This window comes from Urocampus carinirostris, chromosome 15, assembly GCF_059441175.1.
Source record: "Urocampus carinirostris isolate Australia breed hairy pipefish chromosome 15, RoL_Ucar_1.0, whole genome shotgun sequence".
NCBI lineage: Eukaryota > Metazoa > Chordata > Actinopteri > Syngnathiformes > Syngnathidae > Urocampus > Urocampus carinirostris.
Window position 1 is genome coordinate 30,799,995 of NC_142363.1, and position 17,579 is coordinate 30,817,573.

A 17,579-nucleotide genomic window follows, 5' to 3' on the forward strand; every position below is an offset into this window, starting at 1 on the left:
TTCAGGTGACTTGAATATTTATTTCCCACGACACAAACATCAAAACGCAATGACATCAAACTTTAGCCGGCATAGGGGAACTTGAGAAGCACCGCTTGCCGGGGGCCCAGAGGCAGGCTGGTGGGTTTCACGTAGGCACCCGGAACCAGGGTTCCACCCGCGGCAGGGGTGGCAAGGACCACTTCGGCCATTGGCGGAAGCTCCGCCCGGGGTCCGACCTGCAGCACGGTCTCCTGGGCAGCCCAGTTGAAGGCGGCCAGGAACCGAGTGTTCTGGTCCCACGAGCGAAGGTAGGCCAGTGTTGACGAGGTGTTGAGGAGGGGGATGAAGTCTCCGATGGTGAGGGAGCGTTCCTTCGTACGTGCGGCGCTCAGCGTGCGGACCAAAGCGCGTGATGAAGCGCGTTCCTCCTGGAATAGAAGGGATAGAATCCCGCATGTCAAACGTACCGTCTGATACGATCCAGCTTGTCGTAAATATCCTAGTACAGTGGAACCTCGGTTTTCGACCATAATCCGTTCCAGAACCCTGTTCGAGAACCGATTTGTTCTGTCACCGAAATCATTTTTCCCATTAAAAAGAATGTGAATCGTTTTAATCCGTTCCAACACCCTGAATGTTTACCATGAATGTTTAACGTAAACATGAAGCTAACCCAGGCTAATCGTACGTCCGCGTTATCGTGATCTTCCGTACGAAACATTACGCTAACACGAACGTGTACAAATAAAAAAATCAGGTCGTTTACAAGTCATTTAGCACCACAAGTGGCTAGCGCTTCATTGGAAAGGGGGCTCCGTTCCAACACCCTGAATTTTGGGCTCCGTTCCAACACCCTGAATGTTTACCTGAATGTTCAACGTAATCGTAAAGCTAACCCAGGCTAATCGTACGTCCGCGTTATCGTAATCTTCCGTACGAAAGATTACGCTAAAGAAAAGAATTATGAATAGGATTTCTTACCTTTGTGGTGGTCAGCAGAAGGCGCATGCTGTATTCCCTAGCAAGATCGGACACTCGCACACCTCTTTCATATTGAGCTATTATGTCTTTCTTAAAGGCAATAGTTGTACGAACAACTTTTCTTTTTTCACCTGTCCTGCTTGCACCGACCTTCTTCGGAGGCATAGTTAGGGGCTAAAACACTCCGTTCACCGATATTAAAAGCGAAAGCAAAAAGAGGCAAGTGCGCACGTGATAACAGTTGGTCACGAGGGGTGGGGGCGATCTACACCCGTACACCGCTCAGCATGGCACCCTAGCCTACGCACTCGCGCATTACCGGCGTTCGAACTCCGAATTTTTGACCGAACAGCGAAGCAAGAATTTCTCTAAATTTTTGGTCGAACTCCGATTTGTTCGAACTGAGAGGCAGTTTGTGTTAGCGTTTCCAATGAAGCGCTAGCCACTTGTGGTGCTAAATGACTTGTAAACGACCTGATTTTTTTATTTTGACACGTTCATGTTAGCGTCATCTTTCGTACGGAAGATTACGATAAGGCGAACGTACGATTAGCCCGGGTTAGCTTTATGTTTACGTTAAACATTGAAGGTAAACATTCAGGGTGTTGGAACGGATTAAAACGATTTACATTATTTTTAATGGGAAAAACGATTTCGGTGATCGAACAAATCGGTTCTCGAACAGGGTTCTGGAACGGATTATGGTCGAGAACCGAGGTTCCACTGTCAAAAAAGCAAGTCTCTAGCTCATTTTGATCAAAAGTTATGATTTTTTTTTTTTAATAAATACAAAAACAAGCACATTCCAGCCCGTGGAGGGCAGTACAGGTTTAAAAGAGCTGATTTCGTGTTACCTCATATAATACCACATGTTTCTCTTAACTCATTCAGTTCAATAATCGTATGAATATGTTTTTAAAAGCATTGAGTGTCACGGTTGTCATGGTGCCCAATTGGCCCCACTCGGGGGGCACCAGCTGCGGCTCGTCTGACGGATTGGCTTCCCTGCTATTTAAATCCTGTCCTGTCACTTTCCTTTTGTCAGTCCGTCAACGAACTTCTGTCCCGCAAAACGTGGGTTTCGACTCGGTCCTGTTCCTGTTGGTTTTTCTCCTGTTCGGTATTGTTCCTGTTTATTTTGTCCTGTTTAATTTCGGTTTCCAGTTTTGTTTCCGTCTATTTTTGCCCTGTTTATTATTTTCTCCAGTTTTCGTTCCCGTTTAGTTTTTCCTGTTTATCTTCGATATCCTGTTTCATTATGTATCCTGTATTTCCTGTCCTATCCGGTATCGACCCCATCTGTCCGATATCAACTCGGGCAATTGGTATCGATCTCGTAGGCCTCTGGCTTCCTATCATTTCACGCCAGACTGCTGCCTAACGCGCACGACTCCCCATTTCCCGTAAAACGAAAGGCTTGTGTGAGTAACGTCACGCGCTTGGGTCCTGATCCTGTTCTGGTTCATGACATTGAGTGCCAAAATGTAAAAATAGGTTTTTTTTGGTGCAGCCCTTCCGTTAGTATCAAGCCTCTGGGAATGATATCAGTAAGATGAATCACCCCTAGATGGCAGGAGTGTCTTTGATCAGATCTTTGTCAACACTTAGTGCCCAGTTTCGTTTCTGTATCTACCGGATTACACCATACGGCAGTGAGTAAGCCGAGTATGCGCAGGGGGGGTGATAAAAGCGAAGATATACGTACAGACTGTTAACCCTCAAAACTTTATTCTTTCTAAAAAAGATGACAAAGTGGCTTAGTTATTATCAAGACAGAGAGGGATGACGTTTCGTGCACGCCCGCAATCGCCATGATGACTCGAATCATGTGATCACTTTTATTAAAACATCTGGGGCTGAAGGGCTTTGATCGGACCTGTGTTCACACATTAAGGAGCCCCCACTTCCTCATGTTTACAAAACTTAACTTCCCTCATCATGAGGTTTTCGAGTTCTTCCTTGCCCTCAGGTACATTTTAGATAAGGGGATGGTATAATGGTGTTCTGTCATCTGTACATGTCACGGTTGCCGTGGCACCCAATTGCCCCCGCCCGTGTGTCACGGTTGCCATGGCGCCCAATTGGCCCCGCCTGTGTGGCACCAGCTGAAGCTTGTTCACAGATTGGCTCCTGTCAGTCCCCTTTTGTCGGTCCGTCTGCGAATCTCCGTTTTTACACAACAAGCCCTTTTGCGCCTGTCCTGTGCTTTTGCTACTGTTTTTCTCCCGCTACGATCTGTTTGATCTCGACCACGTCTGCCCTCCCGTCCCGAATCACGACCTGTTTTGATCTCGACCACGTCTGTTCTCCCGTCCCGAATAACGATCAGTTTTTGTTCTTGACCACGTCTACTCTCCTCTCCTGGCTTTTGACTTTTTCCCCTTCCCGACACCGCCATCGCTCGCCACGGAAGTCCCACCTCCGCGTCTGAGCAACCTTCTCCCCTCGACCAGCAATCTCCAGATCGTGTGTGAGCTCCTTTCCCTTCTTCCCAATATAACTGTGAGAAACGTTACGCGAGTGGGTCCTGTCTCTGTTCTGGTCCTGACAGTACAGTTTGTTGAGACTTCTTGTCAGTAAGGGCTATACAAATAAACATGACTTGACTAGTGCATAAAAGTATGTTTACTCTATAAAAAAAACAATTAAATACCAACATAATAATTTTTCTTTAAATTGGATTTAAAACATGGAAAACTATTATTTCATCAACTTTTTAGTTATTCATTCAGATTCACATTCAGATACTTTAAATGTCGATACTTCTGACACGCACAGTTTCCTTGAATGTACAGATATAAATAAAATGTTGTATTGAGTTGGAGTATTGAAGTACTAATAATATACTAAATAATTATAGCTATGTTGTCATGTCCTGCACGGTCGCCATGACACCCAGCTGGTCCCGCCCCTTGACACCGGCTGACACAGATTGACTTAATTGCGTGTGGGATTCTTAAGGGCTCGTTTTGGGACTGCCCGTTGCCATAGCATTGTTTTGTTGGACTCGAGGAAAAACCTGTTCATGCCCGTTTGTTCTGAGTGATTGCCTGTAAGCCTGTTTTTGTTTTGTCTTTAGTCCCTGCGTCTTGGACAACTTTTATTTTCTAAATTAAAGTAACAGATCGTACACGCAAATGAGTTCACACTTCCTGCCTCCTGGTCCGTTCCCTGACATATGTATAGTATTTTACAGTAGTGCAAAGAGTGCAAGAGGAGCAGCTAACCAGATGTGCAAAATGGGCAGTCAGGTAAACAAGTCACTATACAATAACAATAACACGGGAGTACGATAGTGCAGATGTGCAAAGGACATTCATATTCATAGTCAGACGGCAGTGTGCAGCCAAAAATAATATTCTCCGTCAAGTACCAATGCCTTAAAAAAGCTGGTATCGGCACTGATACCGATACCTGGTATCAGCGCTTTAAAATCACTAAGAATAGTAGTTTATGAGGGGGATAGGGACCACTACAAACTGCAAAAGTTGGGCCTCTATAGAAATAAAAGCATTATTCTGAAAAGGTTTTCATCCTTATAACTTATCCCTTCATCATAATCACTTTCCTCATAGTGACTCTTATTTTTGTCTTTTATTTACCTTGAGCGTTGCGTTAAACTCCTCGTCCTCGGGCGAGTCCCATATCATCCTGGGAAATTCTGTGCCCTAAAAAATAAGAAGAAATTTGAGTTGATTTACTCCTATATAGAAAAATGTACACAGAAGCCTGAAACTGACTCGAATTTCTGGTCAGGTCTGGCCTAAACGGTCAACCATTACGTTTGGGTTCGGGCAGTCTTCTCTCTCTCTGGCTTTTTTTTTATCCACCTGGCATTGTTCTTCTTCGTCTCTCTGACTCTTTTTTCTTAAAGTGCCGCACAAGTACTGCTGCTGTGGTTCATGGCCCAATTTTCAACCCGTCAAAATGATATACCGCCTTAAAATTTTCCCGTTAAGGCTTGAGAAAAAATCTGTCAGTGATGGAAATATCTTGGTAAACGTAACCTTTGCAGACACAGAAATTTAAAAGATGAGACTTTTTATAACTTAGATTTCTTTGCAAAAGATTTCAATTTTTATCAAAAATCATCCCTCATCCTCCCAAGTCCTCACAAAACAAATATGAAAATTGGTGTATGCTTTGGGCTGGGTCCTGCAAATCCAAGTTAATTGGTCTTTTTAGGCCGGGTCTTACCTCTAAGCCAGGGGTGTCAAACTCATTTTAGCTCGGGGCCACATGCTAGAAAAAAAATATCTCAGGGGCTGGACTAGTGGATTACAGTATAGCGAAAGAAAGAGGGTGAAAAAGAGAGAAAGGAAAAAAAGAGAGAAGTAAAGAGAAACAAATGAAAGGGAGAGATAAATAAACAGAGCACAATATAGAAAGGGATAAGGGAGAAAGAAGGATACAAAAAAGAGAGTAAGATATACAAAGGGAGAAAGCGAGACAAAGGGAGAGAGAAAGCAAATAAAAGAATGGGAGAAGGAGAAAGAGACAGGGAAAATGAGCGAGTGTGAGATACTGAGAGAGATAGAGAGAGAGAGAGAAAGAAAAAGAGTGGGGAAGAGAGAAAGTGAAAAAAAGACATGGCTGAAGAGAGAGGGAGAGAGAGAAAAAAAGAGAAAGTGAAAAAAAAACGCAAAAGAGAGAAATAATAAGAGAGGGTGAGAAAGAAAGAAGAGAGTGAAAGAAAGAGTGAAAGCAAAAAAAGAGATTGATAGAAAGAGAGAGTGAAAAGTGAGATGAAAATAAGAGAGCGTGAGAAAAACATAAAATGAGAGGAAGAAATAGAGAGGCCGCTACAGTTGTTTTGTGAGTGGCACCTGGCTTTGGCGACCTCCAGTGGCCATATTTAAAACTTCAACTCATTGTTCTATTGTACTGTCTCCAGGGTTGGGTAGGGTTACATTAACTCGATTACTTTCAATTACTTTTGGATGACTCCAATACCAAATATGCTAATAAAAGACAAAAGAAACTAAATAGGAATAAAATGATGACTCACAACACGTGGTAAGCTTTCTCTCCTGGCTTTGATCTCTTTGAACTCCGGCAAAACGAACATAAAATGCCTCAGAAACAAAATGAAAATAAATCCAAACAGCTTGCCAACATCATTTTTGCCGTTCCTTGTATTCCGTTACTCCCCAAGCCAGCACAAAATGGAGTCATTTTATTCCTATTTAGTTTCTTTTGTCTTTTATGAGCATATTTGGTATTGGAGTAATCCAAAAGTAATTGTAAGTAATCCAGTTAAAGTAACCCTACCCAACCCTGACTGTCTCGCGGGCCAGATTAAAAGCCTGCAGCGTTAACACACACCAAGAAGGTTCTCTACCATCACCTTGTGGCAACATCAGAAACTTCACCCACCTCATCCATTAGGCCTATCTCGTCTCCATACTTGAGGACGGGCGTCCCTGGCAGTGTGAAGAGCAGTAGCTGGTAAAGCGGCACCAGGGCCGGGCCCACCAGCGAAGCCAGGTGACCCGGTCCTGGACCCCCCAAATTCCAGGCCAGCCCGATCGGAGCGTAGGTACTATACAAGTCCAGGACGGATCGAGAGATCTCGGACGCATCTCCGTCCTGGAGGACGCCGGACGTCAGGAGGTCCACGTCGGTGGACGACAGGAGGGAGGATACGGCTGAAGCTGAGCGGCGCTCAGTCACGCCCATCAGAAGTCTGCAGTGAGGAGGAAGTGAGGATGTTATTGAATTTCAAAATAAAATCCGAGATGGCGACTCACAAGCAATGTTCCCTGTAATTTTCCTTACGGGTCTTTTTGTTCTCTATTTACTTTTTTCCTACATTTCTTTCTTTTCTTTTTTTCTGGCTTTTTCTAAATTTTTCCTTCTTTTTTTCTCTTCCTTTTGTTGCTTTTTTTCTCAGCTTTTCACTACTTTTTCATTTTGGTATTTTTTTTCTTTTTTGTTCCATTCCCCCCTTCCTTTAAGTCATTTCGTGCATAATTTTACATAATATTTGGTCATGTTGGGATTAAAGAAGCAAAAACAACCCGAAGAGCCGTTTCGGACCCGAAAGAGCCGGTTCCTTTTAGTGAGCCGAGCCGAAGAAGCCGGTTCTCGACAAACTCTACTAACTTTACTCAACGTCGTTCTACTTCGACTCGACTTCAAAATACCGCATTTAGGACACAACGTCAGGGGAACCCGTGTATTTTTACCTTCATGCATTGTAACTTTGACTGGAGTTGCTTCTTAATTATTAATTTTGAGCCCTGATTTTTGTGCGCTGGCTAGATTTTTTTGTGCGCTGAGAATGTGCGCAGCTTAGAGGGAACACTGCTCACAAGATATTTTTAACATTCAGAGGACTGTAGTCCTTCAGTACACTGCAGGTTGAAACACATTCTTTGATTCATTATCCCAAATTGTATTCTTTACAGTATAATTTTTTGATGTTTTTTCTCTCTCATTTCATTGTGATTTTGTTGGTTTTATTTCCTTTTTCTGGCCTTTTTAAAATACCAAGGACCAGTGCACTACACAATACACCTATAGCCTTGGGAAAATAATGCTGAGAAAAAGCAAAAATATGGAGGGTCAATTACCCTCCTTAACAGTAGATAGAGACCTACTTGGTCTCTTCTTCCTGTTTGGTCATTTCATTGTGATTTTGTTGGTTTTATTTCCTTTTTCTGGCCTTTTTGATAAAAACAATGACCAGTGCACTACACAATACACCTATCTCAGTAGCCTAGATGGTAAGGCGCCCGCTTTGAGACTGGGAGGTTCGGGTTCGCGCCCCGGCCGAGTCATTCCTAAGACTTAAAAAGTGGTCGGCGGCGCCCTCTGTTGGCTGCGGCTGCATCGGCTCGCTACAACGGGTCAGGTGCAATCGACATTTCGTTCTGTGTACATTGTTACACAGAATGACAATACAAGGAAATTATTATTATTATTATTATTATTATTATTGCCTTGGGAAAATAATGCTCAGAAAAAGCAAAAATATGGAGTGTCAATTACCCTCCTTAACAGTAGATGGAGACCTACTTGATCTCTTTTTCCTGTTTAGTCAATCGGGGCGTTTGGAATGGACCCCATCTCATTTCATTGTGATTTTGTTGGTTTTATTTCCTTTTTCTGGCCTTTTTAAAAATACCAAGGACCAGTGCACTACACAATACACCTGTTGCCTTGGGAAAATAATGCTGTTCCTTCCCTTTTCTGCCATTGTAGAAATCGATTTTGAAACTGGTAATGGCGACCCAAGGTCTAGAACAGGGGTGTCCAACTCATTTTAACTCGGGGGCCACACGATAGAACAAACATTCTGTCGGGGTCCGGACTAGTAGATTAAAGAGAAAGAAAAAGAGATAGAGAAATAAGAGAAAGAGGGAGGGAAAAGGAGAGAGGGTGGGACAAAGAAAGAGAGAGAGGGAGAGAGAGTGAGAAACAAAAGAGATAAAAAGAGAAGTCGTGAGAGAAGGGGAAAGAAAGGAAGCGGAAGAAAGAAATCCAAAGAGAAATGGAAAGACAGAAGGAGAGAAAAGAGAAAAGAAAGCGCAAGGAGAAGGAAGAGAGAAAGAGAAAAGAGAGAAAAGGAAAAAGGAAGTTAAAGCAAAAGAAGTCAAAAAGACACAGAGAGAGAAAGAGACAAAGAGCCAAAAAGCTAGAGAAAAAGAGAGACATGGAGAGTGAAAGAGACAGAGAGTGGGAGAAAAGGGATGGAAAAGAGAGAGAGAGAGAGAGAGAGAGAGAGAGAGAGAGAGAGAGAGAGAGAGAGAGAGAGAGAGAGAGAGAGAGAGAGAGAGAGAGAGAGAGAGAGAGAGAGAAAGAAAAAAATACAAGTACAGTGTCTTTGTTCGAGGCACCTTTCTTTGGCAAAATCAAGTTGACATATTTCAACCTGCAGCTTGTTTTTCTCCTGCGCTTCTCTGAGTGCTGTCTCGCGGGCCGGATTCAATCCCTTAGCGGGCCTGATGTGACCCGTGGGCCGCCTGTCTGACACCTGTGGTCTAGAACATCTCACTGACCTCCTCGTGGGTCTGGCGTTGGTCCCGTTCAGTACAATGGCCCTGATGTCGGCCCAAAGAGATGGCGCAGCGGCGGAAACGTGCTCCACGTCCGCCAGTTGGACGCCATCCACGCCTTCGCTGAACCAGAACACCAAAGCAGACTGGGGACACGTCACAAAAACGAAAAAACAAAAAAATCAGCGACAAGATGGCGCCCTCTAGCGGTAGGGATATCATTTTGTTTTCTCCATCACTTTACCTTCAGCTTTTCTGCAACCACGGTTACGCTGGCGTTGGAGAACCAAGACCCGGTAGAGCCACGGTAGTTTGGAGTCAGGTCCAGAACCACGAACATGCCTGTATGAAAAAGGAAAGACCTTGAAGCAAAACTACTGAAGTGATTTTGTTGAGTATCTAAAAAAACCATGGAAAAAATTCTAGATTCAGATTAAAATCATCATTTTGAATTCTCAATTCATAACACTATCCAAATTATTCTATTTCAACTAATTAGAAGGAGGTGAAAAAACAAGCAAGAAACTTAAAGGGGAAGTGTGTATGATTTGAGCAATAAGTGTCGCTGTATTGTGCAGTGCAAGGGTCTCACATACAAAGACGAAAACCCTCACAGCGGTCGGACAAGTAGGTTTGAGAAAAAGAAAAAAAGAAAGAAAGAGGGAGAAAAGGAGAGAAAAGGAAAGAGAGAAAAATAAAGACAGAGAGAGAGAGAGAACATGGGAGACAGCGTAAGAGACAGAGAAGGTAGGAGAGACAGAAAAATTGAGTGAGAGAGAAATAGCGAGAGAGAGACCACAATTGTCTTGATTGCCCATTGCCCTTATTTGGGCCCGCTCGTTTGGCACCAGCTGTTGCCCGTTGCCTGATTGGCTCCCCTCCTATTTAAACTCAGTGCTCTCATTCACTCCTTGTCAGTCCGTCAACGAACCTCTGCACTTGCAAGACTTGTATTTTGACTCTGTCCGGTATCCTGCTCGTGTATCCAGTATCCGGTATCGATCCCGCCTGACTCGTCCTGTCCGGTATCTTGCTCCAGTATCCGGTATCAATCCCGTCTGTCTCGTCCTGTCCGATATCCTGCTCCAGTCTCCAGTATCCGATATCAATCACGCCTGTCTCGTCCTGTCCAGTATCTTACTCCGGTATCGATCCCGTCTGTCTTGTCCTGTCTGATACTTTGGTACAATCTCCAGTATCGTGTATCGTTCCCGTTTATCTCGTCCTGTATGATATCGGTCTACAGTCTCCAGTGTCTGGTATCGATCCCGTCTGTCTCGCCCTGTCTGATACCTTGCTACAATCTCCAGCATCGGGTATCATCCTTGTCTATCTTGTCCTGTTTATCGATCTCTAGTGTCTGGTATCGATCCCGTCTGTCTCGTCCTGTCTGATATCTGTCTCCGGTGTCTGGTATCGATCCCGTCTGTCTCGCCCTGTCTTATATCTGTCTCCAGTCTCCTCTATCTGATATCAATCCTGTCTGTCCCGTCCTGTCCGATATCTGTCTCCAGTCTCCAGTGTCTGGTATTGATCCCGTCTGTCTCGCCCTGTCTGATATGTCTCCAGTCTCCTCTATCTGATATCAATCTTGTCTGTCCCGACCTGTCCTGTATCGACTCCGTCTGGTGTCTGCTCGTGTAACTGGTATCGATCTCGTCTGCCTCCGGCTTCCTGTTTTTCCACGCCGGACTTCTGCCTTACTTCTTCCGCCCAGCGATCGCCGAATCACTGGCATTTGTGTTAACGTGTATCCCGTAAAGTAAAGCTTGTGTGACAAACGTTACGCATCTGGGTCCTCCTCTTGTTCTGTTTCTGACAGCATACAATATTATCAAGGACAACAATGACAATTTAATGCAATGTATTTTGTTTTTTATTCAAATCAATATCGTTTTTCGCAATTCATTACGTTATTTTACCACTAGGATGCGCTAAATAATACACACTGTCTCATTAGGAAACCAGGATGCAACTCAGAGGATCAAGAATCTATGCTCAGCCTAACCCAATCACTTTGGGTCACAAAACCATGGAAAAACAGAGGTCCTCAGTTCTATAACTCTCAAAACAGTTGGGTTGAAAATAACCCAAGTTTGGGTAAAAAATTTGGCCTAGTCAATACTTTTGTGTTGTTTTGCCGAGAAAAAGCCGACCCCCCACATAGTTGTGGTGTCATGATAACCAACTGCCTCAAACACTGATTGGCTGCTTATCTCTTTTTAAACCCCCGCCTCCCTGTCACCCGTTGTCAGTCCGTCTGCAAACCTCAGCTCACGCTAGGCAAGCCCTTTTGACCCTGACTCTTTCCTGTCCTGATTCCTGTTTGATTCCCTGCTCCGACCCCTTTTTTGAACTCGATTACGTTTTTTTGCTCCCCCGTCCCGGCCATGGATCTGTTTTTCCCCGCTCTCGACTCGGACATACCACTACCGCGTCTGAGTGACCCGCTCCTCACGATCAACGATCTACGGATCCTGTATTCTACCTTTTCCCTTTGTTGTAATAAAACTCAGAGAAACGCACGCAAGTGGGTCCTGTCTTCGTTCTGGTCCTGACATGTGGAGTTTTTCAGGTACAAAAAGAGTATTTTTATTGAATATAACCCCCCAAAATGTGTTTCGTTGTACACTAAAAGGTTTGTGTCATTTTCTTGGGTCGTTTGGGTCGAATGGACTCAAGTGAGTCGGTTCCATTTTTGACCCGAGTGTTTTGCTTCCCGTCCCTGTCCCTCCCTTAAAGGGCCCATTCGTCACTCACTCTTCCTGTGTGCGACCCTCAGAAGGTCCTTGAACTGCTCCAGACTGCCGGCATCATCGACGATCTCCTGGAAACTCAGGGCGGCGACATCGTCCGGCGGGGCCACGTGGACCGGCCCGATCACCAGACCTTTAAACTTCAACTGGGACAAGTCCTCCACTTTCTCGCGGGCACCTGACACGAAACGTGAAATGAAGTTAGGGAGTACTGTTCGTGAATTCAAGCTACACGGAAAATGGAGTAGTAACAAGTTACATTTACTCTGTTACATTTACTTGGGACATTTTTAAATCACTCTACTTTTTACTTGAGTAGATTTGTGAAGAAGAAACTGTACTCTTACTCCTCTATATTATGCTACATTGAAGCCGTTACGAAGTAACTTCAATCCCCTCCATGTAAGTGTAACGGGTGTTATAATAACTTTTGTTTTATTGAAATTCCTGCTGAAATATGTGTATAGTTTTTGGTAAGTGTCCTGCAAGGATGAGTCCAACAGTGCCACCTGCTGGTATGGGGTGGAGTTTGGTTTTGGCTTCTGACATATGACCGGGAGGCGGGGTTTGTTGGCAGTTTTCAGAGGGAACTGCTACTGGTAAGACACATTTTTTGGTGCTCCACAAAAGAAGTTAATTTTAAACATTATAACCACAGCTGACAAATCTCTCAACATGCACAGTAATGTGATTGATGTTGTCAAGCTGTTTGGATTTATTTTTGTTTTGTTTCTGTTTTACTAAAATGTTAATTCCCCTTGTCGAGATCAAAGAGATCAAAGCCAGCAGAAAAGGTAATGTTGTGACTCATTTCATCTGCAGGTAAATTGTACCCGTTTTTATACTCATTATTGTTCTTATTTCTATTTTCTCATATATATTAAAAAGGATGATGTTGGTTAAAATTCAGACTAAAGAAAAATATGTTGAATTCATTATAAACGTTAAAAATCCACTATACGATCTCTTGTTAAAAGTATCTTGTTAAAATGGATGTAAAAATGTATTGTGATATTCTAAAATCTATTTTATGTAAATTGAAAAGAAAGCTCTTTGATATGCTTTGTTGGGCAGTTTTCAGAGGGAACTGCTACTGAGATCAAAGAGATCAAAGCCAGCAGAAAAGCTAATGTTGTGACTCATTCATTTGCAGTAACTGTAATAAAAACCTCATCATCCAGTCCAGCGTGAATGTGGATCTTTGGTGGGACAAGTACACCGCGGTTGCGTAAGTACGCAGGTGAGAGCCACTGTAGGGCCCAAGACCCGCCCCTTTTAAAGGGACAGCTTCACATACCAAGCAGGTGGCTGTTTTAAAGCACAGGTGATAAACTCAGGGCCCGCGGGCCACATCCGGCCCGGCGTACAATTATATCCGGCCCGTGAAATCCTTTTATATACATCTACTATGATGGCCCGGGTCTATGAAACCCTGGTAACTTTCCAAATTATACTCGGATACTAAAAACCACAATGGCAGAGAAAATGATGTTAACTGACATTGCCGGTAAATCCGTGTGTTTTTGTGTGGAGATTTTGTGGCCGTAATTAATGAATTTAACGTAAAACGGCACTACAAAACAAAATTTTAGAGTAAGCTGAAAAACCTTGAATGCAGAGAAAAGATACAGAAAGTTGAAGAGTAAAAGAAGAATATGAAGATGTTTTTCACTAGAGCAAATTCCCAAAGTAAAAACCACAAATTTTATTTTCCGTTTTTTTCATATTGTCATTTTTATAGTTTTGACAGGAGATATTTTTATGGAGAGCAACGATTTTGAATTCATTTAATGTTTAAGTTGGTTTATTCTGGAATAATTTTCCTGACGGTTTTAAATTCATATTTATTTATTTTATTTTTTTAAAAAGGAAAGTGTATTCAATAAATATTTATCCTGTCCGGCCCGTGACCAAAGGTGTGGTTTGAGTTCTGGCCAGTGTTCCCTCTAAGCTGCACGCGTGCGTAATTGCGCACTGCTCGCACATTCTCAGCGCACAAGAAAATCTAGCCGGCTCACAAAAATCAGGGCTCAAAATGACTAATTAAGAAGCGACTTAAGTCAAAGTTACAGTGCATGAAGGTCAAAATACACGGGTTCCCCCGACAATGCGGTATTTTGAAGTCGAGTCGAAGGAGAACAAAGTTGAGTAAAGTTAGTAGAGTTTGTCGGGGAACCGGCTTCTTCGGCTCGGCTCACAAAAAGGAACCGGCTCTTTCGGGTCCGAAACGGCTCTTCGGGTTGTTTTTGCTTCTTTAATCCCAACATGACCAAATATTATGTAAAATTATGCACAAAATGACTTAAAAGAAGGGGGGAATAGAACAAAAAAAGAAAAAAATACCAAAATGAAAAAGTAGTGAAAAGCTGAGAAAAAAAGAAACAAAAGGAAAAGAAAAAAGAAGGAAAATGTTTTAAAAAAGACAGAAAAAAAGAAAATAAAGAAATGTAGGAAAAAAGTAAATAGAGAACAAAAAGAAAAAAGTAACAGCTCGGAAAAAATAAACACAATGAGATTTTTTTAAAGGAACTTCAAAAAAATTCGAAAAAAAAACCACGGAAAAAAGAAGAAAAAGTTTGTGTTGCATTCAAATAATTTCCAATGATATCAAGTGAATCTTGTTGCCAACATTGTACTTCCACTAAAAAATGTGATTAAGTGCAGTTCTGTATCTTACAACCGACTAAATAATTCCCCAAAAATGTTAATATTATGGGACAAAATATATAATAATAATAATAATAATTTCCTTAGTATTGTCATTCTTTGTAACAATGTACACAGAACGAAATGTCGATACACCTGACCCGTTGTAGCGAGTCGATGCAGCCGCAGCCAACAGAGGGCGCCGCCATTATACCAATTAGGTATGTCTCGGCCGAGGCGCGAACCAGCGACCTCCCAGTCTCAAAGCGGGCACACTACCATCTAGGCTACTGAGCTGGTATCAGGAAATAAAAAGAAATGGATATCTTGCGAAAGAATTGTAAGAACAAACGACGTTTGTCGGCCGTACCACCTTTGCAATAGTACATGAGTCAATTCATTCAAAAGAGAAAAATAATTTTGCATTGCCTGAAACTCAGAAAAATGTAACGTGATGTCAAGTTTTGGACATGTATGATAATGAATTATCTTGCCACACTTGGGATTATGGTTGCTCACTGTTGATTTAAGCGCTGCTCACCGATTTTGTGTGAACGCTCAGACCCGTAAGGAAAATTACAGGGAACATTGGTTCTGGCCCTTTCTATAATTGAGTTTGACACCCCTGTTTTAAAGCAAACCTGCGGGTGTGTGATCGGCGATGGTGGCCCAAAGGTAAAAAGAGAAAACTAACTCTACAGAAATCAAACTTAGCTTGTGTTAATGTGATTTTATTTTCTACTTTACCTGTTTTGGAAGGTGTCTCTTTTATTTTTATAAGTCCATGTTAGGTTTTATTGGCCAGATAAGAGGAACTTAATTTGTTATTTGTTGTTGTTTTTTCTAATCCTTAAAATAAATATTACAAAATTGGATTTCTTGATTGCATTTTCATCTCATCCCATTTCATCTGCTGCACCGCTTAGCCCATCCCAGCAATCATCGGGCAGTGGGCAGGGGACACCCTGAACTGGTTGCCAGCCAATCGCAGGGCACACGGGGACAGACAACTCACTCGCTCATTCACACCTAGGGACAATTTGGATTGGCCAATTAACCTAACATGCATGTTTTTGAAATGTGGGAGGAAACCGGAGTGCCCGGAGGAAACCCACGCAAGCACGGGGAGAACATACAAACTCCGCACAGGAAGTCTGGAGCTGGATTTGAACCCACGCAGGAGGTTCCCATGACATGAACTGTGCCGCACATGCGCTAACCACTGCGCCGCCGTGCTGCCCTTGATTGCATTTTTTAAAAATGTTATCAAAAGAATTAAACATTCTGTAATTTATTGATAAACTTGAGACGGTTTCATACAACAATCCCATCAGGCTAACAAACTAATTTAGATACATACAGCATATTTGGTGTATTCGCAATAAGACTTATAAAAATAAGACTTTTCAATTTGTTATGCTATTTCATTAGTTATGCTATTTATAGTCGTGGGAGTGTTTTGGGGGGTGAGGGCTTGGTGGGTGCGAGAGGTTTTCTTCTTCCTAGGGGGGACATGACAGAAAATAATTGAAAAGCACTGCGTTCATGACAGTTGTGACATGTATCACATTCAAGATGGCAACCTAGTCGACATGCTTGTGGCAGGTGGAGGGGTCTGTAAGCAGGGTTGGGTAGGGTTACTTTAACTGGATTACTTTCAATTACTTTTGGATTACTCCAATACCAAATATGCTAAAAAAAGACAAAAGAAACTAAATATGAATCAAATTACTAAATTCTGTGCAGGGTTGGGGAGTAACGGAATACATGGAACGGCAAAAATGATGTTGGCAAGCTGTTTGGATTTATTTTCATTTTGTTTCTGTGGCATTTTATGTTCGTTTTGCCGGAGATCAAAGAGATCAAAGCCAGGAGAGAAAGCTTACCACGTGTTGTGAGTCATCATTTTATTCCTATTTAGTTTCTTTTGTCTTTTATTAGCATATTTGGTATTGGAGTAATTGAAAGTAATCAAGTTAAAGTAACCCTACCCAACCCTGTCTGTAAGATGCGTTCGATTTAAACTCCAGCAGCTCTCTGTGGGGATGGTCTATTACTTTCTGGTGCTACACTAAATAGCAACATATAAAATGAAAAAGCATCTTTTTGAAATTACCTTTGATATCTCCTGCACTGCTGAAGGCTTTTAGATTGGGCACACGATAGAGCACTCCCTGGTTCCACCAGTTGGTGGCGGGCAAGTCTCGGCAGCGTGGTGCATGCAGGATGAGCAGCACGGCGCCCCCCAACATTCCGAACCAACCCAACCAGAACAGAACCAACAGGGCCCAGCGTGTACGCACCCACCTGCAACGGGATATTTCAAAATTCACTTTTGGAATAGGATGCATTGAAGAATAATCCTAAATATAGTGTACTCGAAGCACGGATTGATCGAATATTGCATGTGTGATTTTTTTTCGGAATTTCTTACCCGGGCGTGCCAGCCACTCGCATCAGCTCCTCCTTGCTGAGTCCAGTAAACTTCTCCTCCTCTTCCTCCATCTTCACTTTAACGCATCCGTTCTTCTCCGGTTGCTCCGCTCCTGCTTCACTCGCTCCGTTCATGGCTTGCTTCTCTTGGTGATCGTCTTCCTGGTTCTTCTCGACGTCCTTTTGGTCCAGGAGAACCTCGCTCACGTCGGCCTCCGTTTCATCAGCATCAACAACCTCGTCGGGTTGCTTGGGTGCTGGAGCTTCCTGCGCTTCGACGGCCGCGCCCTGCACCTGTGCAAGGTTTTGGTCCGGATTCGGGTTCTGGTCTTCGTTCTGGTCCATGCTGGGTTGCAGACTTTGGTTAGGAAAGCCACGAAAGAGAGATGAGACAATGGTTGCGCTCAATGGATGCTGACGGAGGGGATATGTGGGTGGGTGTTGCGTTCAGGAGCATCCGGAAAATTTATTTCACGAACAGTCTGTCAAATATTTTTAAAGGTTTTTTTCTTCATACTTTGAAAGATAAATACAAATAAATACATACATTCTATTCATGCCTCTTGGCTAATGTTTCTTTATAATCACTTTGGAAAAAAAAAACTACAATAAAATAGCACAGTAAGCCAGACCCATAGGTTATCCTCTAAGAATCATTTAAAATGGTCGTTGAACGCTCGCTTTGTAATAGACTCAATAATTCATTCTTACAGATGGCTTTTGTATGTCTGGTGATTCATAAAAAAAGCGGGATAAAAACCTAAGAATATGGAGATAAAAG

General features: G+C 42.8%; 1 protein-coding gene across 1 annotated transcript; it reads right to left on the reverse strand.

Moving 5' to 3' along the window:
* Window positions 1–17,243, reverse strand: LOC148352115 (amino acid transporter heavy chain SLC3A2-like). The gene is made up of 8 exons (XM_088354981.1): window positions 16,800–17,243; window positions 16,482–16,672; window positions 11,724–11,897; window positions 9,208–9,305; window positions 8,967–9,109; window positions 6,340–6,649; window positions 4,566–4,631; window positions 1–410 (listed from the first exon to the last, which is right to left on the reverse strand). The coding sequence occupies exons 1-8, from the start codon at window positions 17,141–17,143 to the stop codon at window positions 63–65; spliced, it is 1,674 nt and encodes a 557-aa protein (XP_088211107.1). The 5' UTR covers window positions 17,144–17,243; the 3' UTR covers window positions 1–62.
* Between the last annotated feature and the right edge of the window lie 336 nt (window positions 17,244–17,579).